This window comes from Anomaloglossus baeobatrachus, chromosome 5 (assembly GCF_048569485.1).
Source record: "Anomaloglossus baeobatrachus isolate aAnoBae1 chromosome 5, aAnoBae1.hap1, whole genome shotgun sequence".
Classification (NCBI taxonomy): domain Eukaryota; kingdom Metazoa; phylum Chordata; class Amphibia; order Anura; family Aromobatidae; genus Anomaloglossus; species Anomaloglossus baeobatrachus.
The window spans coordinates 66,467,251-66,495,081 of record NC_134357.1 but is presented as its reverse complement, the minus strand read 5'-3'; the positions used below and the strand labels follow the sequence as shown (position 1 = coordinate 66,495,081).

At 48.1% G+C, this 27,831-nt stretch overlaps 1 protein-coding gene across 1 annotated transcript in view; it reads left to right on the top strand.

Moving 5' to 3' along the window:
- MYOF (myoferlin) overlaps positions 1-27,831 on the top strand; it is a 228,741-nt gene that overhangs the window by 127,098 nt on the left and 73,812 nt on the right. The window contains 11 exon segments of the mRNA XM_075351623.1: positions 1,885-1,998; positions 9,852-10,029; positions 10,160-10,284; positions 11,595-11,701; positions 13,684-13,876; positions 17,111-17,266; positions 18,438-18,569; positions 21,643-21,806; positions 23,015-23,129; positions 23,595-23,700; positions 23,766-23,821. Of these exon segments, the coding sequence (XP_075207738.1) occupies positions 1,885-1,998; positions 9,852-10,029; positions 10,160-10,284; positions 11,595-11,701; positions 13,684-13,876; positions 17,111-17,266; positions 18,438-18,569; positions 21,643-21,806; positions 23,015-23,129; positions 23,595-23,700; positions 23,766-23,821 (1,446 nt within the window).

Sequence of the window (27,831 nt, the reverse complement as noted above, 5' to 3'; positions counted from 1 at the left end):
GGAAGGACAGGCAGGCAGAAAGGGGCTGGAGTAACTAGCAAAACCTGACCCACCTATTAGATATTCTGCAGCTGCTATCAATCAAATAGTGCATTGCACAAACTTTACTTACCTGTATTTCAGAAAGTATCCATCCGATCTCACAACTAAAGGTATGTATAGAATCAGCATGATAGCGCCAGTATAGCACTGGCTTTAGCTTACATATGAAAATCCTGGTGGTTGGTCCTCTTTAAGACCAACAGACTCTAATAGAAAAACAAAGATAAATACCGCTTCAACACTACTGCACTATACACACAAGATATAGTAAAAAAAAAACAACTACCTGTAATTATAATGTCCTGCTGTTTAAACACCTTTTTAAGGATAATGTTAGATGCATTAAGTGATTGGTGTCCTTACCTGGACCACTGATTAAGCATGAGAAAAACCCGGAAGGACGATTGAAAATGGAAAATACTGCACTTGTCGGTAGATAATAGATATACTGAATGGGCGGTTCCCCCATCTTGTCAATGTGGTACAAGGTTTTATTTTTGTAGGGACAATTTGCATCAGTGGTAGCTGTCAAGATCCAAAACCACAACTAATTTGATAATTGCCAGTTGTGTCTGTGACCCTATTCTGGCATGCACCGTGGCACGGTCAGTAATAGAAAAACAGTCTCCTAATGTCTTGGTTAAATGAGTTTTCTAGTTTTGTGAAAACCGCTGTTCTCCAGCTGCTGTTTTGATTTTAAAAATAAATAAATAAAAAATAATTAAATTAAAGACCTGTGCTTTACTCACTTTTCCTGGGTCCAGTGCCGAGTCTCCACCATTGGTTCTGGTGTTTGCAACAGGCTGCAGTGCTGATATCATATGAACAGCGCTGCAGCTAATCATTGGGCTTAGCAGCTTTCTGTGACTTGGTCATTTACTTAGGCAGAGCCGCTGAGCTCAATCATTGGCTGCAGGGCTGTCGATGTGACGTCAGTGCTGCAGATAATAGCAGACACCGAAAGCAGCGGAGACTATAAACACGAACACAGAGGGTGAGTGAACTGTAAATTTATTTTTTTTATTTTTTTTTTTTTTTAGTTTACAGCCAGGGAACAGGTTTTAGAAACAACCCCCCAATAGTGATACTGCGGGTCCACCAGGTGCCTCCTGCTGGTCTCTTACCTCTTCTGGAGACATGAGCCAATTGTAACTGTGGGCAGCCTCTCACTATTGGTGGCTGCTCTCTGTAATCTCTGGCTTTCAGATCCGCTGCAAGAACCCAACTGATCTAGAAGTGAGGGGAACAACCCGATTGCTCTACAGCTTTGGAGTACAAAGCCCTTAACTAGATGATGCCAATTCTCACAGATTCCATACTCCCCTCTCTGCATGTAGACTGCAATCACCCCGAAAAACCGTGTCTGCAAATTGAGGTTCTGATTTAGCATAAATCCTAAGTCATACGACAAGGCTCGTTGGAGGGTCACTTTGATTTCTAGGATTGCTACCTCCAATAGGTGGCACCAAAGTTGGTCTTCTTTCTCCCTGAAGAGACATTATTCATGCGTACACACACACACACACACACACACACACACACACACACACACACACACACACACACACACACACACACACACACACACCACGTAGTAATCTGCTGTACAACAGACTCTGCCCATTTCTTGAGCTTCACAAATCTCTTCCCCCTGCAAGCCATTTCCCGTCTTGTCGTCTCTAGCAATGGGAAAGTAATGTGTTCAATGCAAAGAAAGGATGGGTGGAGTTTGGACTCTAAATTTCCTCTGGTGGGCCCATGTAGCCCCAGTCCTGTCCCCATCGGAGAAATTCTTGCTGGTCATGTAAGTCATGGCTTAGTACACCACTTTTGATGTTGCAGGGAGAAGGTGTAGCTTATAGGGGAAGAATCCTTGTTGAACTGACAACCAAACTTGACGGCACCCCGGCTAAAAAGATTGAGGATATCCCAAGTGACGATATACTCGTTGTAGAGGTAAGTGTAATTGTGACTTCAATTTTGTAATTTAAATGGTTAATTATAAATTTGGCTATGGATTGTGGAAATAATTTTGGGCCATAAAGACTTGGTATGCCCGGTGACACTTCATGGGTTCAGTTTTGCTTGTTCTTGAGATTTTTTGAAGATCACTCAATCAGGACATCTGAGAATAGGACCGCATCTTAACCACCATAATGCGTTTTGGTTTTTTTTAAAAGCACCACTCCAGCGTTTTTTTTTTTTTTTCCATTACTGGAGTGGCACTTTAAGCCCCCTGCTCCTGGTCTTATACTCACTCTCTGTTTTCATCTCTTTTCGGCATCGCTCCGGTAGCACAGCACAATCTTGTAACTAACTGCTGACTGTCCAGAAGTCAGAAATGATATCACAAACTCTCAATGCAAGTGTAAGAGAGGAAGAACGATGCTCTCATAGATTTGTATTGAGTTGTGACCTACAGCTCGCTCCATGAAACACTGGAGGTGCTGGCAGGTCGGTGATTCTGGTACGCATGTGTGTTTTTTTTTTTTTTTTTATATACGTACCAGAATCTCTGACATACGCAGACCCATTATAATCAATGGGTCTGCACATAGATCACTCATTCTTCACTGACCGTGTCTACGTGCGGCGTACACGCGTGTCAGTCATTGCCACACGGAGACAAATCTGTTTTTCTGGCATCACTGATGTTCCACGGGCCACACTATGGTGTGATCTGTGATACACGTACCAGAAAAAAAAACGTACATATAAAGTAAAAACCATTTTCAACTCACTTTTCCAGCGACGCTCTGTGCAGCCTCCGCTCTCTCCAGCTTCCTGGCCGGCTCATTCATATGCATGAATGCAGCCAGAGCTGACCCGGAAGTAGCTGCAGAGAGTGGTGGGCGGATGCTGCAAAACCGAGGAGTTCAGCACCATGAAGAGCAGGAACATGATGGGTGAGTAATGTCCATGTGCAATCACTGAGTACGGATCACGTATAGCGGATTGCACATGGACAACCACAGTGTGCCGTGAATCACGGCACATGGAGGGACATTTTTTTTTTTTTTTTTTTTTTTACTGACGTGTGAAACAGGCTTAAGACTGGGCAGGAGATGTAGATTTAAAGCACTCGAGCGGTGAACTAAAAAAAACTGCTGGAGTAGAGATGCATAAAATATATATTTTTATTGGTCCCCAAAAATGTACAAAGGGTGTTTGTTCACCAATATTTTCAATGGCTCATGTATTGATATTGTAAGCAGTATTAAAAACATACACATTTACCTGTCTATATCATCAAAAGCTAGTTGAGAAAAGAATAAAAGAATATCCTGTTATATTTTAAAATAAGTAAAATATATATATATATATATATATATATATATATATATATATATATATATATATATATATATATATATATATATATATATATATATATATATATATATATATATATATATATAAATATATATAAATATAAATATATAAATATATAAATAATTATATATATCTCTATCTCTTTCTTTATCGTTCCTTTGGGAGACCCAGACCATGGGTGTGTTTAGCTTCTGCCTCCGGAGGACACACAAAGTACTACACTTAAAAGTGTAGCTCCTCCCTCTGAGCTTATACACCCCCTGGTAGCCAGTCCTAGCCAGTGTATCTCTTTGTGTTCAGGAGGCATACATCCACACATGCATTCTCATCTGATTTGTTTGACTTTTGGAAAGAGTTTAAAGAAAAGCGGGTCCATGTCTGGACCCCCGGCATGTCCCTTCTCACCCCACTGTGTCGGCGGTGTTGTTAAGGTTGATTTACAAGGCTGAAGCCTTACATGCCGCGCTCCTTCACCATCCCTTCTGGGCTCTGGCTTGAAGTGGGAGCCAGCACGGTCTCCATGCCTGGCAGGAGTCCGGTCTCCATCCACAGCCCCTTGAGGATTCTGTTGGACCGCAGCACTCATCCCCAGCGACATGGCCCTGCGTCTCAGCAGCTAAGTACCTGAGACGTTTATGTTGGGGGTCCCGGTTCTTTATTGTAAGGGGAGAGTATGCTGTATGTGATTGTTTTAACTTTTCCGGTGGTTCTCTAGCTTTTGCCCGAGAACCGCGCCGATGGTGCCTGCTTGTCGGCCTCGCCGCTTAAATTTAGGCCCCGGCTTCGCCGGAGGCCTAGTTTCGTTTTCCTGCCCTCGCATGTCACTCATGCAGAGGGACAGGTTCGGCTCCTCCCGGCGGCCGTTCTACACAGGGGAGGGACACTCCCCACTGCTGGGGCGTCCCTCCTTCCCTGCAGGTCTCTATAGACCTCCAGTTCCCGCTCTTTTATAGGAACGCCCCTAGTCCCGCCCCCTCTCTTTGCTCCGGCGGCCATTTCTCAGGCAGAGTTCACTCTGCTCTGGGACATCCTGCATTCTGCATCTCTGCTGAGGTGCTGCGCACTGGGGGACCGGGCTTCGGGATCTGGAGGGCACACAACACCGCGCTCAGCGGTCTGGTAAGCCACAGCCGGTCTCCGGTTGTGGACCTCTGTATATTCTCCCTGGGGTTCATTCTCTGCAAAGCCCCCACTCCAGCAGCATGGCTCACACAAGGAGCAAGGCTCTAAAGCTTTATTCTGCATGCACTGCATGTAAGCTCCTGCTGCCTGAGCCGAGCATTTATCCACACTGTGATGGTTGCTCTAACTTGGCGGTGCCACAGCCTGGAGTCTCACCCCCAGTGGTCTCTCAGGCTGCTGCTGCACCTGTGACTGAACCCCCGGCCTGGGTAGAGTCCTTTTCTAGGTCCATATCCCAGTCATTTGCTGAGTCCGTGGGATTTTTGTCCAGGACTTTAATGAATATGCATCAGCCCCCCTCACAGGGTGCCTCTAATACTCTTGACAGAGGATTCCTATCCTCCGACCTCCGTCCATTGGAGCTCACGGAGGATTCATCATCTGATCCCAGACCCCGTCCTTCTAAGAGAAGGCGCAGGGTTTCCTCCCCCTCCCCATCCCACGGCTCTGTCTCAAGAGCTGACTCTCAAGATGAGGAGGATGCCCTTACAGGGGGCTCGGAGGCTAACTCCATGTATCCCATCGATTTCTCTGTGGGTGACTCAGATCTTAGTGATTTGATTGCTTCTATTAATTCTGTGCTGGATCTCAATCCGCCAGTGTCAGAGGAGCAACTCTTTGGCAGAAAAACATCAGTTTACCTCGCCTAAGAGAGTGAAGAGTGTGTTCTTTAACCACTCCAGTTTTCAGACCGCTGTGACCAAACCCAGGGCCTGCCCTGACAAACGCTTTCCAAAGCGTGGTTCTGATGACCGGTTTCCATTTCCACCTGAGGTGGTCAAGGAGTGGTCTCACTCCCCAAAGGTAGACCCTCCGGTGTCTAGGCTCTCAGCCCGGACCGTTGTGTCGGTGGCTGACGGCACCTCACTTAAGGATTCCACTGACCGTTAGTTTGACCTTCTGGCCAAATCTGTGTATGAAGCTGCGGGGGCCGCATTTTCCCCGACTTTTGCAGCAGTGTGGGCTCTCAAAGCCATCTCTGCTTCTCTAGAGGAGATGCATTCCCTCACCAAGGAATTTATGCCTGAGATGGTTACCTTAACTTCTCAGGCTTCAGCTTTTTCATCTTATGCCATGTCTGCCATGCTAGAGGCTGCTCACCGCACTGCGGTGGCTTCAGCTAATTCTCTTGTTATCCGCAGGATTTTGTGGCTTCGAGAGTAGAAGGCAGATGCTTCTTCCAAGAAGTTTCTTGCTGGGCTCCCTTTTGCTGGTTCACGGCTGTTTGGTGAACAGCTGGATGAAATCATTAAAGAAGCTACTGGCGGGAAGAGTACTTCCATGCCACAAACCAAGACCAGGAAACCCGCCCAGGGTAGGAATCAATCGAGGTTTCGTTCCTTTCGTTCCTCCAACTGGTCATCCTCTAAGCCTTCCGCCTCGTCCGCTAACTCAGCCAAGGATCAGAAATCCAACTGGCTCCCAAAAGCGCGTCCGCAGAAGACCGCAGGAGGTTCTGCCACTAAGGCAGCTTCCTCATGACTCTCGGCCCGCTCCAGCCACGTCCATAGTCGGTGGCAGGCTCTCCCACTTTGGCGACTCTTGGTTAAAGCAAGTCTCCGATCAGTGGGTGAGAGACATCATATCTCACGGCTACAGGATAGAATTCTCTTCCAGCCTGCCAAACAGATTTTTTCTCTCAACTCCCCCCTGCTCCAAGGCTGCCGCCTTCTCGCAGGCCGTGGCGTCCTTGCAGGCAAACGGAGTGATTTGTCCCAGTCCCCGCTCAGGAACGGTTCAGAAGTTTTTACCCAAATCTCTTCCTAGTTCCAAAAAAGGACGGTACCTTCCGGCCCATCCTGGATCTCAAGCTTCTCAACAAGCATGTCCGGGTGCGGCATTTTCGCATGGAGTCTCTGCGATCAGTCATTGCCTCTATGACCCAAGGGGATTTCCTGGCGTCCATCGACATCAGAGATGCCTATCTACATGTGCCAATCGCAGTGTCACATCAGCGTTGGTTACGTTTTGCGATAGGAGAGGATCATTTCCAATCGTGGCTCTCCCCTTCGGGTTAGCCACGGCCCCTCGGGTATTCACCAAGGTCATGGCGGCAGTGATTGCGGTCCTGCACCTCCAGGGGTTAGCAGTGCTTCCTTATCTGGACGACCTTCTGGTCAAGGGTACATCCAGCGCAGACTGTCAGCGGAGTGTTTCGCTCACTCTCGCCACCCTAGCCCAATTCGGGTGGCTTGTCAATCTTCCCAAATCCACTCTGACTCCGACCCAGAGTCTCACGTACCTAGGGATGCAGTTCGAGACTTTGCCGGCACTTGTGAAGTTGCCCTTAATCAAACAGCAGTCTCTCCGGCTAGCGGTGCGCTTTCTCCTGAGGCCCCGCCGTTATTCCCTCAGGCGCCTGATGCAGGTGCTGGGTCAAATGGTGGCCTCCATGGAGGCGGTTCCCTTTGCCCAGTTCCATCTGCGTCCTCTGCAGCTGGACATTCTCCGCTGTTGGGACAAGCGGCCTTCCTCCTTACAGAGGTTAGTGGCTCTGTCGCCACGGACCAGGAGCTCTCTTCAGTGGTGGCTTCGACCCCTCTCCCTGTCCCAAGGGCGCTCCTTCCTGACTCCGTCCTGGGTGATTCTCACCACGGATGCCAGCCTATCCGGCTGGGGAGCGGTACATCTCCACCACAGAGCACAGGGCACTTGGACTCCGTCCGAGTCAGCCCTTTCAATCAATGTGCTGGAAACCAGAGCTGTGCTTCTAGCTCTCCTAGCCTTTCACCACCTGTTGGCGGGCAGGTACATTCGAGTCCAGTCAGACAACGCGACAGCGGTTGCCTACATCAATCACCAAGGCGGGACACGCTGCCGCCTGGCAATGTTGGAGGTCCAACGCATTCTTCAATGGGCGGAGGACTCCAAGTCCACCATATCCGCAGTCCACATCCCTGGCGTAGAAAACTGGGAGGCAGATTATCTCAGCCGTCAATCCGTGGACGGTGGCGAGTGGTCCCTCTAGCTCTCTTGCCCAGAGTCCTGCGCAAGATCAGAATGGAGGGCCGTCGAGTCATCCTCATTGCACCGGACTGGCCCAGGCGAGCTTGGTATCCGGACCTGCTCCAACTGTCCGTGGAGATGCCGTGGCATCTTCCGGACCGTCCAGACCTGCTCTCGCAAGGTCCGTTTTTCCCCCCGAAGTCTGTGGCACTCAAATTGACGGCGTGGCTCTTGAGTCCTGGATTTTGACGGCTTCTGGTATTCCTCCTGAAGTCATCTCCACTATGACTCGGGCCCGTAAGTCTTCCTCCGTCAAGATCTATCACAGGACTTGGAAAATTTTCCTGTCCTGGTGTCGCTCTTCCGGCCATTCTCCTTGGCCATTCTCGTTGCCGACCCTTCTGTCTTTTTTACAGTCCGGTCTGCAGCTAGGACTGTCCCTCAACTCTCTCAAGGGACAAGTCTCAGCTCTATCAATGCTGTTCCAGCGGCGTCTCGCCCGGCTGGCTCAGGTCCGCACCTTCATGCAAGGTGCGTCTCACATCATTCCGCCTTATCGGCGGCCCTTGGATCCCTGGGACCTTAACTTGGTCCTCACGGTATTGCAGAAACCCCCCTTTTGAGCCCCTTAGGGAGGTTTCTTTGTATCGTCTTTCTCAAAAGGTGGCCTTTCTAGTTGCCATAACTTCTCTCAGGAGAGTCTCTGATTTGGCTGCGCTCTCCTCGGAGTCACCTTTTTTGGTTTTTCACCAAGACAAGGTAGTTTTCCGTCCGACCCCGGACTTTCTTCCTAAGGTGGTCTCTCCCTTCCACCTTAACCAGGATATTTCCTTGCCTTCCTTCTGTCCGGCCCCAGTTCATCACTTTGAGAAAGCGCTGCATACTCCTAGATCTGGTGCGTGCTCTCCGGATTTATGTGTCTCACACCGCTGCGCTTAGGCGGTGCACCTCTTTTTGTGCTAACCACAGGGCGGCGCAAGGGTCTCTCTGCTTCTAAGCCGACCTTGGCCCGTTGGATTAGATCGACCATTTCGGACGCCTACCCGAGTACTCAGGTGCCTCCCCCGCCGGGGATCAAAGCACACTCGACCAGAGCTGTCGGTGCCTCTTGGGCTTTTAGGCACCAGGCTACGGCTCAACAAGTCTGTCAGGCTGCCACTTGGACTAGCCTGCATACCTTTTTGAAGCACTACCAAGTGCATGCTCATGCTTCGGCACATGCGAGCTTGGGCAGACGCATCCTTCAGGCGGCGGTCGCCCATTTGTGAAGTTAGACTCCGCCTACTTCTTAGTTTTTTCTGTTTATTCCCACCCAGGGACAGCTTTGGAACGTCCCATGGTCTGGGTCTCCCAAAGGAACGATAAAGAAAAAGAGAATTTTGTTACTTACCGTAAATTCTTTTTCTTATAGTTCCGTATTGGGAGACCCAGCTCCCTCCCTATTGCCTGTTGGCTATTTTCTTGTTCCATGTGTTATCACCGGCTGTTGTCGTGGACAGTCTCCGGTTGTTCCGGTTCTTACTCGGTTCTACTTGTGGGTGGCTATTCTGCTTCAGCTTTTGCACTAAACTGGCTAAGACTGGCTACCAGGGGTGTATAAGCTCAGAGGGAGGAGCTACACTTTTAAGTGTAGTACTTTGTGTGTCCTCCGGAGGCAGAAGCTAAACACCCATGGTCTGGGTCTCCCAATACGGAACTATAAGAAAAAGAATTTACGGTAAGTAACAAAATTCTCTTTATCTCTCATATATCTCTCTCTATATATCTCTATATCTCTCTCTCTATATATATATATATATATATATATATATATCTATATATATCTATATCTATATATATATCTATATATATATCTATATATATATCTATATATATATCTCTATATATATCTCTATATATCTCTATATATATATCTCTATATATATCTCTATATATATATATCTCTATATATATATCTCTATATATATATATCTCTATATATATATCTATATATATATCTATATATATATCTATATATATATCTATATATATATATATATATATAATTTTTGTATTTATAATATTTATTTTTATATTTATATATAATGTGTGTGTTTTGTGTATGCATGTCTTGGATGTCGAAATTAGCGAATCTTGCCTAAGATAGGTCTGATTGATGAGAAATTTTCGTAATTCAGCAGAATCATAAATACAGCTCTGGGTTATCATAAAGGCAGCACCTCCTGTTCACTCAAAGCAATCTTTTCCCACTCTGTTTATGTATTCTGTCTATATAGAATCTGTTAAATGTTTGTTATGCAAGTCCTGCTCGTGCTCTGTAAATAAACTGACACCCATCTTTTTTTCAGAAATATCAGCGCAGGAGGAAGTTCAGCTTGTGCGCCGTCTTCCATTCAGCCACCATGTTACAAGACATAGGTGAAGCCATACAATTCGAAGTCAGCATCGGCAACTACGGCAATAAATTTGACAGCACTTGTAAACCTCTTGCGTCCACAACTCAGTACAGCCGTGCAGTATTCGATGGTACGCAATGATTGATGATACGATGGAGTGCAAGTCCCATGGCTCTGAGAAGCTGTCACGTCTGGTCTTATATCTTCATATATATAAAGATGTAGCCTCATTAAATACTTAATTTCACCTTCACTTCCAGGTAACCTCTATTACTACCTCCCATGGTCGGCCACCAAACCAGTGGTAACACTACTTTCCTACTGGGAAGACATTTGTCATAGACTTGATGTCGTCAACATGTTGCAGGCGATGATGGAAAGGCTGGTGAGTAACTTGTATAGGGCCGTATGTGTTTACTTTAATTTCTAGTCCTCATGATGGTTTTAGAGAGGTCTCTTCAATGCTAATTGGGCTGTATATGTGCTCATCGCCCTCTTTGATATGAAAGTGGCCATGGTGCTCAGTCCAGGCCGTGAGATCTTTGGCAAATATCTGAGTTTGTCACGAGAAGGTTGGCAAAGTCTATCTGCTAATTTTAATGTTGAGGTGGCCACTAAAGAAGAAATTTAGTAAGATATCAGTGTGTTGAAATCGTTCTTTGATGGCCTGGTTAGTTTACCAGAATAGGAGGCTCGTCTTGTGCTCACAGAGAGGCTTCTTAGTGGGCTCAAGTACCCGAAGAGGAGATCTGTATATCTCGTCAACTAAGGGGGGGAAAAGAAAAAAAAACCCAGAGAACAAGATTGTGTGTGTGTGTGTGTGTGTGTGTGTGTGTGTGTGTGTGTGTGTATATAGATATATAGATATATATAGAGAGAGAGATAAAAATGTGGGTTCAAGTACTGAAAGAGGACGTTTGTATATCATCAACTAAAACAACTCTATATATACAATATTAATGGTATAACATGCCTAGTGCAGGGACTAAAAGGGTGGGTTATTCCTGTCAGAAAGATCCTATTCTAATATGTAGTAGGTGCAATAGTAATTCTATTAGGAAATGCCTCCAATTAGAAATGTAGTATAGCTCTCTGGGTTAGCTGTGTCACTTACCTCATGTTGAAGGCATTTCTGGTCCTTAGGTTTACATGGTTATGACTATGCATATAATAATAATATTCATTTATATAGCGCTGTTAATTCCACAGCGCTTGTTAGTTGCTAGTAATTGTAACCATGGATACCAAAGGTCCTGCAATGCCCTGAACATGAGGTAGGGGAGATGGGGAATCAGGAGAACTATACTACATTTTTAATTGGAGGCATTTGCTAATATTATTCTACTATATATTGGGATAGGATCTTGGAGATGGGAATATCCCTTTTAATGTATGGTTCAAGAAGTAGGATTCAAAAAGCACCAAATAGGGATACGATCGCTGGATGTCTGAGCTTTTGGACTTCAACTAATTCTGAGAGTGCAGCAGTGGTGCCCATCCTCAACCACTGATCCATTAACTTTAATTGCATGGAGCCGTGGTCAAACATGCTCAGTTTGCCAAGATGACCCAGTCTTGGGACCTGCACCAGTCCTAACAGTTGGTCTTCCAGTAATTATATACTTGTCATCTAGCCAAGTGGATATGTAAAAAAATGTATTTTCTGGGACAACACTAAATTTAATATCTTTTTAGCAATCCAACATCTCTGCGCTGAAATCCGCAATCCAAGCGAAGATTCCTGATGCGAGGCTGGCGGAAATATGGCTGAAGTTAATCGATCAGCTTATTGAAGACACAATGTATGTATGGATGTGCACGACGGGGGATCCTTCATGAATGATTGCAGCGTAATATTATTATTTATTATGGATATTTTGTACACGATTGTTACTTTCTGAGGTTCATTAAGCCCTTCCAGGATTTAAGGGGGCTTTACATGCAGCGATATCGCTAGCGAGCGTACCTGCCCCGTCATTTGTGCATCACGGGCAAATAGCTGCCCGTGACGCACAATATCGTTAGGAGCCGTCACACGTACTTACCTGCCTAACAATGTCGCTGTGGCCGGCGAATTGCCTCCTTTCTAAGGGGGCGGTTCGTTCGGCGTCACTAAGCGTACGCCCAATAGAAGCGGAGGGGTGGAGATGAGCGGCCGTAACATCCCGCCCACCTCCTTCCTTCCACATTGCCGGCAGCCGCAGGTATGCTGTAGTTCGTCGTTCCCGAGGTGTCACAGGTAGCGATATGTGTGCTGCCTCTGGAACGACGAACAACCTGCGTCCTGCACAATCAACGATTTTTTGAAAAAGAACGACGTGTCAACGATGGACGATATGGTGAGTATTTTTCACACGCAACGACGTCGCTAACTATGCCGGATGTGCGTCACGAAATCCGTGACCCCGGCGATATATCGTTAGATACGTCGCTGCATGTAACTGGGCCTTAAGATGTGAATAAAGATGCTGGGTAATTGTCCACCGGGGGTGGGGGAGGGGGCTCAGGAACTCTGCTCCCTCCATACGCAGCAGATGTGGTCTGTTACATAGCCGGCATATGTCTTTTTAATAGCTGCTTCCGGAGCTCTGGCCGGGATTGGTAAATATTTGGATGCCGCTGACAAGTTTTGATAGCTGCATTTAAATGGGTGGGTTGACAATGCTTGAAGCCAGGCCCAAATAATGATAGTATAATTTGAGTCCTATCATGTGTAATGCCACATATTTTGGTGTTCAGTTCCACTCCCATTATGGATCTTTGCTTTGTAGTTGGTGAATGAAAACCCAGTATATACTCATAGCTTAGAAACCTGTCTTGAATAAGTGCTTCTCACTGCTGGTGGTTTGTTACAATGTATTCAGCCAAGGCAATCCTCCTGAGCACAAGATATATCCATTCCGATCTGTCTGTTATCTAATTTCTCTCTTTATGTCTATTTGTCTTCACCTTTTTCCTTTTCTTGCGCTTTCCTACCTGTAAATCTGACAATGGATGGATTCTCTCTCATCCACTACAAATATCTGCAGGAGAGAATGGAGGCATCCTATGGAGATTACATGACCACGTGGTACGCTGACCTGAATTTTGCTGTGATTTTCGGTGTTGGACTGGGGTGCCGAGGGCGTACCAGTACATTAATTCTGGGAGCCCACTCTTCAGCTACATGCAAATACTTGACCCATGTTTGCAAACTCCCAGCCAGTGCATGTCGTTAAGCCACCAAATATTACAGTTTGTAAATTGAATATTAATGGCTTCACATTTGTTTTGCATGCTAATAAACCATGCATTAGAAAACATGCCGGTTTGCAGTGAAAGTGCATGTCGGTGCAGTTTTCTGACCCATTGCGGTTGCTCTCGAAGTAGCTTGATGCATGGCTCTTATCTACTCCTTGGGGCCATGTTTCTCCTCTGAGCAGGGGATATTTCTCCTACAGCGGCAGGTCACAAACCACTGAAACCCTGAAGTGGCACCAAAATGATGATTGGTGAGGAAGGTGACCCTGCAACTATGTCGGAGAGAGGATACTGGTTGGTCTTGAGTTTCTCCTTTTTGTTCTTTTGGGCATCAAGAATCTATGTAATGTCTAGTTCAGTGTTTCTCAACTCCAGTCCTCAAGACCCACCAACAGATCATGTTTTCAGGTTTTCCTCCATGTTAGACCGGGCAGCGTTGTAGGGACCACTCCTTCAAATGGACCCACCGGGTGTTTCACCTGCTCCCGGATGCCAGTCTGAGCCTGCTGGTGAAAGAGTTCTCATTCTGATTTCTCATGTTTAGGAGACCGCTACCTTCTCTGGAAGGGAAGTCCCACGTCACAGTCCTGGACATGCAGCTTTATAAGCTCAGACAGACTTCCCTAAAGCTGATTGGAGAGGCAGCCGTGCGGATGAGGAGCGAAGCCACCGATGTGAAGTCCACGCTGCCTGAAATCGAGGACTGGCTGGAAAAACTACAGCAGGTTTCTGAAGAGGTTAGTCATTTAGATGTTATACCACATACCTGACAAATTTTAGGAAGGGGATTTTAGAGGGATGTGTGAAGAGCACACAAAAATGTTTGACCTAGCCTTTGTATCTAGCTATGCTTGACCCCTATAAAAACCATACCAGCACTGGACTAGTGGTACAGTGCCTGACAAAATAACATTCATTTGAGGGGACTTCTAGGTGTGTCCAAGAGTTTGGATTATTATTATGGCCTTATATTTTGCATGGTGGGGACTTTTCCGGGTTTCCCGGAGAACGTGCTGCCCTAAAAGTCCACCAGTGTGTGTGTGTGTGTGTGTGCGCGCATGTGCACCGACATCACTTGACCCTTGGTGTGAACACTGTTAATACTGACACCACTCAGTGGCTGGGCACGTACTTTTTCTTGCTGGCTACACTTCACGGTGTCTTAGTATACTGAGCATTGTCCGCAGAGAGGAACCAGGGAACAGGACTTGCCCGGCCACTGTGTGCACACCGGTATTGACACTGTGCGCGGCAGTGTCTGTGCGCATGTGCTCATACGCAGACTGACTTTTGGTAGAGCTCATTCCAGGATGTGATTGTTAGGCTATGTGCGCACAGTGCATTTTTCGCAGCGTTTTTGCGTGTTTTTTGGGTGCGTTTTTGCTCAGAAAACTGCATGACTTTCCTTCCCCAGCAAAGTCTGAGATTTCATTTTTGCTGTCTGCACACAGTGGTTTTTTTTAGCTGCCTTTTTGTGGTGCCCACAAAAACGCAGCATGTCAATTATTTATGCGTTTTTCACTGCGTATTCCACCCATTGAGTTCAATGAGATGTTCAAAAAATGAAAACCGCAAATTGCAAATATAGCTGCATTTTAGTGCGTTTCTATGACTAAAAACGCAGCTATAAACGCAAGGGGTGGGTAATAAAGTGACATGTACAGGTAGAGGATTCCTTCTGTTGGGGAACAGAAGCGTGAATCCTCCTGGTACCGCCACCGCTGCTTCCACCTCCCGTCCGGCGCCATGTCTGGGCGGGAGGTGGAAGCCGCTTCGAAATCAAATGTGAACAGTAGAAAAAGTGTCATACTCGCCTGTCTCCAGGTGCCATGTCTGCTCCCAACTCCTCTTCCCGGTACCCGCCTCCCCTGTTCCGGCTGTGTGCAGATTCCCGGGCACGTCCGATAGCTGCAGGACCTGGCGGTGGATCACTTGATGCGGTCACCTGCTGCGGCACCTGACGTGAAGGAGACTAAAGGAGGAGACTTCATCACTGATTACTGGCAGCTCCTGCAGCAATCGGACGGGAGTCAGCACGGACGTGTGTATTATTATTTTTTTTTTTGCACTGATGCATCAGCTGATTGTATAAAAGCCGTTTATACAATCAGCTGATATGTGATGTGATGTGATTCAGGCCCTTGAACCTGACACATCATCTGATCAGTATGTCTTCCAGCAAACTGATCAGATGATATTTGTTCCGGATTGGATGGCGCGGGACCCTTGACCCAGGATTACTGCGGAGGGGGGTTCTTTGTTTCAATAAAGATGTAGTTGTGTTGGGTTTTATTTCTAATAAAAATATTTTTCTGTGTTTTTGTTTTTTTTATCTTTACTAGAAATTCATGGTAGCTATGTTTAATATTGGCGTGACACCATGAATTTCGGGCTTAGGGCTAGCTGATAATATACAGCTATCCCTAACCCCATCATTACCCAGCGAGCCACCCTGCTTCAGGGCTGCTGGAAGAGTTGGATACAGCGCCAGAAGATTGCGCTTATATGAAAGCGCCATTTTCTGGGGCGGCTGCAGACTGCAATTCGCAGCAGGGGTGCCCGGAAAGCTTTGGCACCCTGCACTGTGGATTCCAATCCACAGATGCCTAGTTGTACCTGGCTGGACTCAAAAAATTGGGCGAAGCCCACGTCATTTTTTTTTTTTTTTTTCTATAAAATTATTTCATGAAATCCATAAAATAAAAAAAAAAGGGCTTCCCTATATTTTTGGTTCCCAGCCGGGTACAAATAGGCGGCTGGGTGTTGGGAGCAGCCTGTACCTGGCTAGCATACAAAAATAAAAACTCCAGCATACAGTCCTGGATGGAGTATGCTGAGCCTTGTAGGTCTGCTCCCCCTGACTCTCCCTCCAGCATACAGTCCTGGATGGAGCATGCTGAGCCTTGTAGTTCTACAGTTCTCTGCTCTCCTGCATACACTAGTTGAGAATGAAGAACATATTAAAGAAGGAAATGACATCAGACTTTTTTTTTCCCCAACAATCTTTAATGGCATTGTTCACTGAAAAAAACAAAACAAAACACAGTGAGCAAAGAACGCACAAAACACGGTAAAAACGCATGTGTTTTTTGCCGCAGGTGCGTTTATGTGCGTTTTTTGCGGCAAAAAATGCACAAACGTAGCGTCAAACGCAGTGTGTGAACTTACCCTTAACCAGAAGCAGAGGAAGCCCCCAACATGAGGCAGCATAATGGCGCACCTGACTTTTGGCCACACAAAGAGTGCAGTGAAAGCCTCCCTAATTTGTATAGGAGTACGGTTAATTTTTTTCAGGCACTGTACTAAGTATGAATTTTGCACAGCGGAAAAGTCCCCTATATCTCGGTTTTGGTCCTGAACCCCTTTCCTGCATTGGGGATTTTCCGTTTTTGCGCTTTCGTTTCTTCATCGCCCTACTCAAAGAGCCATACCGGAATGGCGAAGAATGCACAATTCCACTTTTTTAAAGGGAATCTTTTAGCACATTTTTATATATGAAAGTAGCAGTATGGCTTTATAGGTGCTTATCCCCTCAATAAAAATGATACCTTTTATTGTACAGATCTGATGTGCTAGTCATGAGGAATCGAGTGTAGAAGCCATATGCTAATCAGGCTGATAGTGCTTGGGGGCGTGTCACTGCTCTATGAAGAAGCCGTCCCCACTGCACTTCCAATCTGTTTAGTATATGGCTTCTACGCTCGATTCCTCATGATTGGCACATCAGATTTCCACAAAAAAGGTATCATTTTTATTGGGGGGATATGCACCTGTGCAGCCATAACACGAATTCCATATGTAAAATGTGCTGAGCGGTGCCCTTTAAATTGATGGAGAATGGGGTGTTTCATATATAAAGCTTGTTTGCTAATATGAAATATAATCTACACTCCGGCTTAAAATGGTTTTGCTATTGTGAGTTGCGTCTGATAACACAACTGTTAATCCTCCTCATGTTATTTCCATTGCAGCCTCAGAACAGTATGCCGGATGTGATCATCTGGATGATTAGAGCAGAGAAACGACTGGCGTACGCCCGCGTCCCGGCCCACCAAGTTCTTTTTTCGTCCGTTAGTGAAGGGGCCTGTGGGAAATACTGCGGGAAAAAGCAGACCATCTATCTGCAGGTAGGTGCAAGATGTAACCTATGTGTCTGTTTTATGTAATGCTGTAATGTAGCCTTAACTATGTATGTAATGTGAACTTCATTACTTTGTCTTCAGGCTGTGAAATATTAAAGGTGGTAGGCCTCATTTATAAAACAGAAACAACCTTCCTTCGTTGCCTATAGCAACCAATCAGAGCTCCGCTTCCATTTCTTAAACTGATCTGGGTAAATGAAAGCTGTGCTGTGATTGGCTGCTATGGGAAACAAAGCTCATTCTATAGTTTTGATCTGCCTGAATTTATCACCATTCCGATTTCTCTTTAGTAGTGATGGGCAGACTCACAGATAACTGGGACCTGCGGACTGAATTAAATAAGGTTCCGGGCCAGGGTTGATCCCGGGTATCTGGCCGAACGCCGGTCCCCATATAAGTTTATGGGGACCGGAATCCATTGAATAAAAATGGTGGTTGGAGGGATAGTGGGATAGGAGCAAGCGCGCTATAGTTACTGAGGCTCCTGCGCGGCTGTAATTGCTCCAGCGGCCGCCCATTTTTTATGCATAATTACTTTCATTGCATATGCACTGCTTTCCCCACCCACCAGCGTCTATAATTGGCTACAGTCCCACAGGCCCCCACACTTAGTGGCCGTGTGCCCGACGCTTCCAATCACATGCGCCATCTGCAGGCCACTATTGTACAATAAAAATTAAATAAAATATTTGGAGTAGGGTCCCCCCATATTATGATACCAGCACAGATAAAGCGTATGGCTACAGGCTGCAGCCCCCAGGCGTGTGCTTATCTTGGCTGGGTAACAAAATAAGAGGGACCCCATTTGGCTTTTTTTTTCTTTAATTATTTAAATAATTTAAAAATATAGTGTGTGGTCCACCCAATTTTGAAACCCAGCTATGATAAAGCCTGACAGCTGGGGGCTGGTATTCTCCGACTGGGGAAGACCCATGGTTATTAGCTCCCCCAGCCAAAAATATCAGCCTGCAGCTGCCCAGGATTGTCGCATCCATTAGATGCAACAATCCCAGCACTTTATCCTGCTCTTCCCGATTTGCCCTGGTACTATGGCAGTCAGGGTAATAAGGGGTTAATCGCAGCTCACAGATGCCACTAAGCCCTAGACTAGTAATGTAGAAATATCTAACTGTGCAGCATTTCTCCTTTATCCTAGTACCCAATGGATAAAAATAAAGGTGCAAAAATTCCAGTCCAGTTACGGGTCAGCATATGGCTGGGGTTGTCTGCTGTGGAGAAGAAATTTAACAGCTACGCAGAAGGGACTTTCAGTGTCAATGCCGAGATGGTAAGAGCGATATATTGATGGTTTTGGAGAATGGGCAGTATATTGTTTAATTATTTGTGAAGTTAGAAGTTTTTCTTTTTTTTTTTTTTTTTTCTTTTTTAATTTTGTAGTAGTTTTTATTTATTTTTGTTTTATTGGTGGTAGTCTATAGCAGGCTTAATGGCTTCTCCAACTTCGTAGGTAGCATGGCTAGTATATGACATTAATTTATGATCAGTGGGGCTTCTCCTACAGCAACCGCTTTTCAATCCTGAGCATTAAAGTACTGCGGTACTATATTCCAGTCACTGTTTTTACCCTGCACAGTGGCCTCCCAGTATTGCACATCCACTGCACAACAGCCCTATTCAGGTGAATGAGGCCGGCTGCTCTTTGTTGCAGAGACCAGTGGCTGGGAGCGCCTCTGTGCATGAAAAAATGACAGGGGGAAACTGGTATTCCAGCAATGTGTCCCTTCACCTGCATAGAGGTACAAAAAAAACAAAACTAGTAATGAGCGGGCACTACCATGCTCGGGTGCTCTGTACGTGTAACTAGTGATGAGCGGGCACTACCATGCTCCGGTGCTCGGTAATTGTAGCTAGTGATGAGTGGGCACTACCATGCTCGGGTGCTCTGTACGTGTAACTAGTGATCAGCGGGCACTACCATGCTCCGGTGCTCGGTACTTGTAGCTAGTGATGAGCGGGCACTACCATGCTCCGGTGCTCGGTACTTGTAACCAGCAGTCAGATGGGCGCGACCCGTGTACCGAGTATAATGGAAGTCATTGGTGGACATTTTTCCAGTAAATCTTAGAGACGTCCTTGAGATTCCCACTGACTTTCATTATAGTCGGGTACTCTTGTCAAGCCCGTCCATGCGGACGGGTGTTCGTTACGAGTCCCGAGCACCGGAGCACGGTAGTACTCGCTCATCACTGGATATGAGTACCGAGCCCCTGAGCATGGTAGTGCCCGCTCATCACTAGTTACGAGTACCGAGCACCGGAGTATGGTAGTGCTCGCTCATCACTAGTTACGAGTACTGAGCACCGGAGTATGGTAGTGCTCGCTCATCACTGGATATGAGTACTGAGCACATGAGCATGGTAGTGCCCGCTCATCACTAACTAACATAATTATTGCTGATTGCAGGCATCACTAGAAGGAGCTTACTGCATATTGATAGACATTAAAAGGGGTTTCTGGTTTCAGAGAGCTTCTATCACCTGGCTTCAATTTTGCTTGCTTTTTAAAAAGTAGTCAGTGATTTACTCACCCTCCTGGGTCAAGCCCAGAGTCTCAAACGCTGCCCCCCGGGTGTGTAATTGTCTGCAGTGCTGTCACCGTGACCCAAGTGCCAGAGACTAGAACTGTCATCAGGAGCATTGACAGAATCTCAGCGCTGGACCTGGGGAGGGTGTTTGTTATAAAAAAAAATAAAATTACAAACTGCAGCTGGGTTAAAGGGGTTTTTAGAAACCAGGAAAAACCTTTTAACTCCTTAATGGGAAAATTATATAATAAGCTCCAGGTGGAGGCTGCAGGGAAGCCAAAAATTGTAAAGTATCTGGTCTGTACAAGGGATCTGGAGTACTGAAGCTTGTTGTAGATTTCCGTTTTCAGACAATCAGCACTCAGATATTGTAAGGAAATAAACCGTGTTACTTTGGACATATAGTACATCACACAACATGGAGGATGTAGGAAAGGAAAGTGGAAAACAAAACTGAGGATTTACAGTACACTAGAATCAAGAACAAATAAGTACACCATAACAAACTATCGCTATTAACACCGCACCCACCGCTGACTGATTCACATGGTCCTGCCACAGCATAAGGCCGGTTTCACACATCTGGAATTTCTTCACTTTGCCGGATCCGTCACACTCCAATACAGTGTAATACTGTACAATGGCATCACGGCAAGCTCCGGTCACATGAAAGCAAGTGACCAGAGGTTGCCACGATGCCATTGTACAGTATTGCACTGTACTGGAGTGTGACTGATCCGGCAAAGTGAAGAGATTCCAGATGTGTGAAACTTTTTTTTTTATTTAAACTAAATAAAAAAAAATTAGTGTGTATAATATGTATATGTACAGTACAGACCAAAAGTTTGGACCTTCTCATTCAAAGAGTTTTCTTTATTTTCAGGACTCTGAAAATTGTAGATTCACAAACTATATGAATTAAAACATGTGGAATGAAATACTTAAAGTGTGAAACAACTGAAAATATGTATATTGGTTATTGCTTTGCACACTCTTGGCATTCTCTTGATGAGCTTCAAGAGGTAGTCACCGTAAATGGTTTTCCAACAGTCTTGAAGGAGTTCCCAGAGATGCTTAGCACTTGTTGGCCCTTTTGCCTTCACTCTGCGGTCCAGCTCACCCCAAACCATCTCGATTAGGTTCAGGTCTGGTGACTGTGGAGGCCAGGTCATCTGGTGTAGCACCCAATCACTCTCCTTCTTAGTCCAATAGCCCTTACACAGCCTGGAGGTGTGTTTGGGGGTCATTGTCCTGTTGAAAAATAAATGATGGTCCAACTAAACGCAAACCGGATGGAATAGCACGCTGCTGCAAGATGCTGTGGTAGCCATGCTGGTTCAGTATGCCCTCAATTTTTAATAAATCCTCAACAGTGTCACCAGCAAAGCACCCCCACACCATCACACCTCCTCCTCCATGCTTCACGGTGGGAACCAGCCATGTAGAGTCCATCCGTTCACCTTTTCTACAAAGACACGGTGGTTGGATCCAAAGATCTCAAATTTGGACTCCTCAGACCAAAACACAGATTCGACTGATCTAATGTCCATTCCTTGTGTTCTTTAGCCCAAACAAGTCTCTTCTGCTTGTTGCCTGTCCTTAGCAGTGGTTTCCTAGCAGCTATTTCACCATGAAGGCCTGCTGCACAAAGTCTCCTCTTAACAGTTGTTCTAGAGATGAGGTGTGTCCAAACTTTTGGTCTGTACTGTATTTATATTAAAAAAAATCTCATACCAGTGTGCAGTTGTAACTGTTTGCTCAGTAGAGGGGCCGCATTGTAGGATACTAATTTTTTTTTCTTCTTGCTTTTGACCAGTATGAGAACCAGGCTCTGATGTTCGGGAAATGGGGAACCACGGGTCTGCTGAAACGTCCCAAATTTTCTGATGTCACAGGAACAATCAAATTGAAACAGGAAAGTTTCCTGCCACCAAAGGGCTGGGAGTGGGAAGGAGACTGGATCGTGGATCCGGAGAGAAGGTGAGCATTATTGCATTGGTGCAACAGGGGTTGTCTGGACCCTATGCTTGGGTATCAGACCTAATCTGTGTATACTGGCTCAGCCATTACCACATGTGTGGTGAACATTGACTGGTGACAGACGCACAGTTTCTGGGTTCGGGAGGAGAACTTTGTATTTGGAACTTTTTCTCAATTCCTATTAGTTTTACATGATTTTCACCACTAGATGTCAGCGGAGATTGTTGCTAGGAATGTATTCATATATACTATACACATGGTCACAGTAGTAAATGATTTGTGATCTATACTCCTTTTATTAAAGGGGTTGTCAACTTTTTTTAATTAATTTTTACAAGAATAATACGAACTTAAATACAAAATTCAGATTTCATGTTACATATCACAAGACAAGTGGTAAGGAACAAGGATAGGGTAAGCGCAGGGCTCATGGAGCAAGGATAGGGTAAGGCCCCACTCACACTTGCGCTATTTTGACGCAAACGGAATCCGTCAGTAATGTAGTACAGTTCATTTATTTACAGTGGAAGCGCGTTAATATGCCGCGTGAGTGTGTCATGCAGTACCCGCTTGTGTCCACATGGTGTCGCGCTTCCACTGTAAATAATGAACTGTACTACATTACTGACGGATTCAGTTTGCGTCAAAATAGCGCAAGTGTGAGTGGGGCCTAAGCGCAGGGCTCATGGAGCAAGGTGTGGTCATGGCTCCATCAGGTGTCTAGGAGGTTACTTTCTTTTAACTTTGCATTCGTTTCAATGGGGGTGTAAAAAAATCAAAAAACATTCATGTGTACTGGACCAGAGCCGTTGCGTCAGAGCACTACGTGTGGCGTCCCCTGCTGATTTTCTTCCGGAGGGTGAAGTCACATTCTAAAAAATATTATTCCTGGTTTGGCTGGAATGTGAAGGCTGCAGCTGATCAGGGCCGCTGATTGACTGCAGTGGTCACATGATGTTCCCCGCAAGACTATTGATGGGTTAGCATCGATGTGACGAAACGTTGCCGGTCTAGTAGTTGCATATGGTGGTTTGTTTTTTTTAAACTCCCCCATGGACCCTTTTTTAATCAACAAATTGACTGGACAGAACCGTTTGTTACTTTGGTTTTGAAAGCACAATTCTCGTACCCATTGTCCTGCATGGGACGTGTGTAACACAGCTTTAGGTATCGATTGTATACTGAACCGCTTCTGTGTTATCCTGCAGTTTACTGACAGAAGCCGATGCCGGACACAGTGAATTTACCGATGAAGTGTTCCAGAACGAGAGTCGATACCCGGGGGCTGAATGGAAACAATCTGATGAGCCGTATACTGACGTGGTGAGAAATCTCATGCGTATAGTGCTAATTCACTGCATGTATTGGCACAGGAGGCTGCAAGAGATTAATCAGATGAACTGATGCATATTTACTAATGTCATGTCTTCGCAGGACACTATAGCTCCCCCTAGTGGTGGCTACATAGACATTCCAGTGTTATATGCAGAATTATAAGCTACGTCATCTCATATGTTGAGAATCAGGGAAGGCTGTAGTCTGGTCCTTCCTGGATCATCAGGGCTTAGCTTAGTGTTTAATGCTGTAATTCATGACCCAGTGATATATTCTACAACAAATTGCGATATTGACCATAGTGAACAGTCATATTCCAGCTGTTTCCTGATCTGTTTTTCCCTCGGCTAGTTTTGTAGTGCTCAGTGGTGGTATATTACTTTGGTTCATCCTCATCCATGTAGATCAGTCTAAGGTACAATATTTTATTCCAATTTATTTTTTTTCTTCCAGAATGGAGAGAAAAGCCGTTCTCCGGGGGAGTTTGAATGCCCACATGGCTGGGTATGGGAAGACGATGCCTGGATCTATGATATTAATAGGGCGGTGGATGAGAAGGGTATGTTACACCCGACCTTGAAATTATATTGCAGACTCTGTACATATTGGCAATAATGGAAACAGATTCACCGATTGGCAATAATGTACAGTCTGCGGGGTGCCAAGTCCCTCCGTACCTTGTAAGTGTCAGTCACTGAATAATCATATCACTGGTCCCATGCCTGACCCTTCATATGTTATAGGGAAGCATGGTTTGTTTGTTCCCCAGTATTTGATGCATAGAGGTGTAAAATTACTTACTTATTAAGCGCCAACTTGCTACTAGCATATATACGTAATTTGTGTGCCTAAGGCTCCACTTAACAACAGAACCCAAAATGGTATCATAGGCCTCAATAAATAAGCCATTAAAAAAATTGTCTTCCTTCAGTCCGGTGTATGTGAACACACCTTTTTTTTAACATTTAGAGTACCTGAAAAAAAACATGACACTGTGTGCGCCCCCCCCCTTGGCTACACTGTGTACGCGCCCCCCCTTGGCTACACTGTGTACGCGCCCCCCCCTTGGCTACACTGTGTACGCGCCCCCCCCTTGGCTACACTGTGTACGCGCCCCCCCCTTGGCTACACTGTGTACGCGCCCCCCCTTGGCTACACTGTGTACGCGCCCCCCCCTTGGCTACACTGTGTACGCGCCCCCCCTTGGCTACACTGTGTACGCGCCCCCCCTTGGCTACACTGTGTACGCGCCCCCCCTTGGCTACACTGTGTACGCGCCCCCCCCCTTGGCTACACTGTGTACGCGCCCCCCCCTTGGCTACAGTGTACGCGCCCCCCCCTTGGCTACACTGTGTGCGCGCCCCCCCCTTGGCTACACTGTGTGCGCGCCCCCCCCTTGGCTACACTGTGTACGCGCCCCCCCCCTTGGCTACACTGTGTGCGCGCCCCCCCCTTGGCTACACTGTGTGCGCCCCCCCCCTTGGCTACACTGTGTGCGCGCCCCCCCCCCCTTGGCTACACTGTGTGCGCGCCCCCCCCCCCTTGGCTACACTGTGTGCGCCCCCCCCCCCCTTGGCTACACTGTGTGCGCCCCCCCCCCCCCTTGGCTACACTGTGTGCGCCCCCCCCCCCTTGGCTACACTGTGTGCGCGCCCCCCCCCCTTGGCTACACTGTGTGCGCGCCCCCCCCCTTGGCTACACTGTGTGCGCGCCCCCCCCCTTGGCTACACTGTGTGCGCGCCCCCCCCCCTTGGCTACACTGTGTACGCGCCCCCCCCCTTGGCTACACTGTGTACGCGCCCCCCTTGGCTACACTGTGTACGCGCCCCCCCCTTGGCTACACTGTGTACGCGCCCCCCCCTTGGCTACACTGTGTACGCGCCCCCCCCTTGGCTACACTGTGTACGCGCCCCCCCTTGGCTACACTGTGTACGCGCCCCCCCCTTGGCTACACTGTGTACGCGCCCCCCCCCTTGGCTACAGTGTACGCGCCCCCCCCCTTGGCTACACTGTGTGCGCGCCCCACCTTGGCTACACTGTGTACGCGCCCCCCCCTTGGCTACACTGTGTGCGCGCCCCCCCCTTGGCTACACTGTGTGCGCCCCCCCCCTTGGCTACACTGTGTGCGCCCCCCCCCCCCTTGGCTACACTGTGTGCGCCCCCCCCCCCTTGGCTACACTGTGTGCGCCCCCCCCCTTGGCTACACTGTGTGCGCCCCCCCCCCCTTGGCTACACTGTGTGCGCCCCCCCCCCCTTGGCTACACTGTGTGCGCCCCCCCCCCCTTGGCTCCACTGTGTGCGCCCCCCCCCTTGGCTCCACTGTGTGCGCCCCCCCCCTTGGCTCCACTGTGTGCCCCCCCCCCCCCCCCTTGGCTACACTGTGTGCGCCCCCCCCCCCTTGGCTACACTGTGTGCGCCCCCCCCCCCCTTGGCTACACTGTGTGCGCCCCCCCCCCCCCTTGGCTACACTGTGTGCGCGCCCCCCCCCTTGGCTACACTGTGTGCGCGCCCCCCCCCTTGGCTACACTGTGTGCGCGCCCCCCCCCTTGGCTACACTGTGTGCGCGCCCCCCCCCCTTGGCTACACTGTGTGCGCCCCCCCCCCTTGGCTACACTGTGTGCGCCCCCCCCCCCTTGGCTCCACTGTGTGCGCCCCCCCCCCCCCTTGGCTCCACTGTGTGCGCCCCCCCCCTTGGCTCCACTGTGTGCGCCCCCCCCCTTGGCTCCACTGTGTGCGCCCCCCCCCCCCTTGGCTACACTGTGTGCGCCCCCCCCCCCCCTTGGCTACACTGTGTGCGCCCCCCCCCCCCTTGGCTACACTGTGTGCGCCCCCCCCCCTTGGCTACACTGTGTGTGCCCCCCCCCCCTTGGCTACACTGTGTGCGCGCCCCCCCCCCTTGGCTACACTGTGTGCGCGCCCCCCCCCCTTGGCTACACTGTGTGCGCGCCCCCCCCCTTGGCTACACTGTGTGCGCGCCCCCCCCCTTGGCTACACTGTGCGCCCCCCCCCCCCTTGGCTACACTGTGTGCCCCCCCCCCCCTTGGCTACACTGTGTGCGCGCCCCCCCCCCTTGGCTACACTGTGCGCCCCCCCCCCCCTTGGCTACACTGTGTGCCCCCCCCCCCCTTGGCTACACTGTGTGCCCCCCCCCCTTGGCTACACTGTGTGCCCCCCCCCTTGGCTACACTGTGTGCCCCCCCCCCCCCCCCTTGGCTACACTGTGTGCCCCCCCCCCCCCTTGGCTACACTGTGTGCCCCCCCCCCCCCTTGGCTACACTGTGTGCCCCCCCCCCCCCCCTTGGCTACACTGTGCGCCCCCCCCCCCCCCCCTTGGCTACACTGTGCGCCCCCCCGCCCCCCCTTGGCTACACTGTGCGCCCCCCCGCCCCACCTTGGCTACACTGGGCAGCATTGTGAATGAGGCATATTGTCACAACTGTCTAATTAGGCCATGTGCCCGCTCTGCGTGATCGCATTTTTTTTATTTTTTTTTTTTGCACATTTTAATCAATACTAAAAGGAAAAAACACATCCCAGCAAAGTCAATGACTATCCTGACTTGCTGTGCACATGTTTTCGTTTGTTTTTTTTTTTTTTTTCTTTTGTAGATTTTGGTGCAGAAAAAATCTGCAGCATGTCAATTTTTCCTGCGGATATAATCCACTGCAGTGCTCAAACTCTATCACTACAGTGGATTATATCGGTCAGGGCTGCACTCTCAGCACTGACACTTTGCCTCACGCACCATGCAACTGGTATGGTGTGTGAGGCGATCCATAGCTCAGCAACCCGAGGTCATCATCTTTTGCCCCGGCCTTTGCAGTCGTGTGGGCACTCCAAGCTATCTCAGCTTGTCTGTCTGAGATTAATGCGGTCACACGTACCTCTGCTCCGCAAGTTGCGTCTTTGACTTCTCAGGCGTCGGCTTTTTCGTCCTACGCCATGAACGCCGTCCTGGACTCTGCTAGCCGTACAGCGGTAGCATCCGCTAATTCGGTGGCAGTCCGCAGGGCCATGTGGCTACGCGAATGGAAGGCAGACTCTGCTTCCAAGAAGTTCTTAACCGGTTTGCCGTTTTCTGGCGAACGATTGGATGAAATTATTAAGGAATCCAAGGGGAAAGGACTCGTCCTTACCCCAGTCCAAACCGAAGAGACCTCAGCAACGGAAAATACAACCGAGGTTTCGGTCCTTTCGGCCCTCAGCCAAGTCCCAATCCTCCTCGTCCAACAGGCCAGAGAAAGGCCAGAGGAACTCCTATGCGTGGCGGTCTAAGTCACGCCCCCAAAAAACCGCCGGAGGCACTGCCTCCAAGGCGGCCTCCTCATGACTTTCGGCCTCCCCGAACCGCATCCTCGGTCGGTGGCAGGCTCTCCCCGCTTTTGCGACGCCTGGTGGCCACATGTCCAAGACCGATGGGTGAGAGACATTCTGTCTCACGGTTACAGGATAGAGTTCAGCTCTCGTCCTCCGACTCGTTTTCTTCAGAACATCTCCGCCCCCATCTCGGGCCGGCGCACTTTTTCAGGCTGTGGGCGTTCTGAAGACAGAAGGAGTGGTGATTCCCGTTCCCCCTCAGGAACATGGTCATGGCTTCTACTCCAACTTGTTCGTGGTGCCAAAGAAGGACGGATCATTCCGTCCCGTTCTGGACCTCAAACTGCTCAACAGGCATGTGAGCACCAGAGGT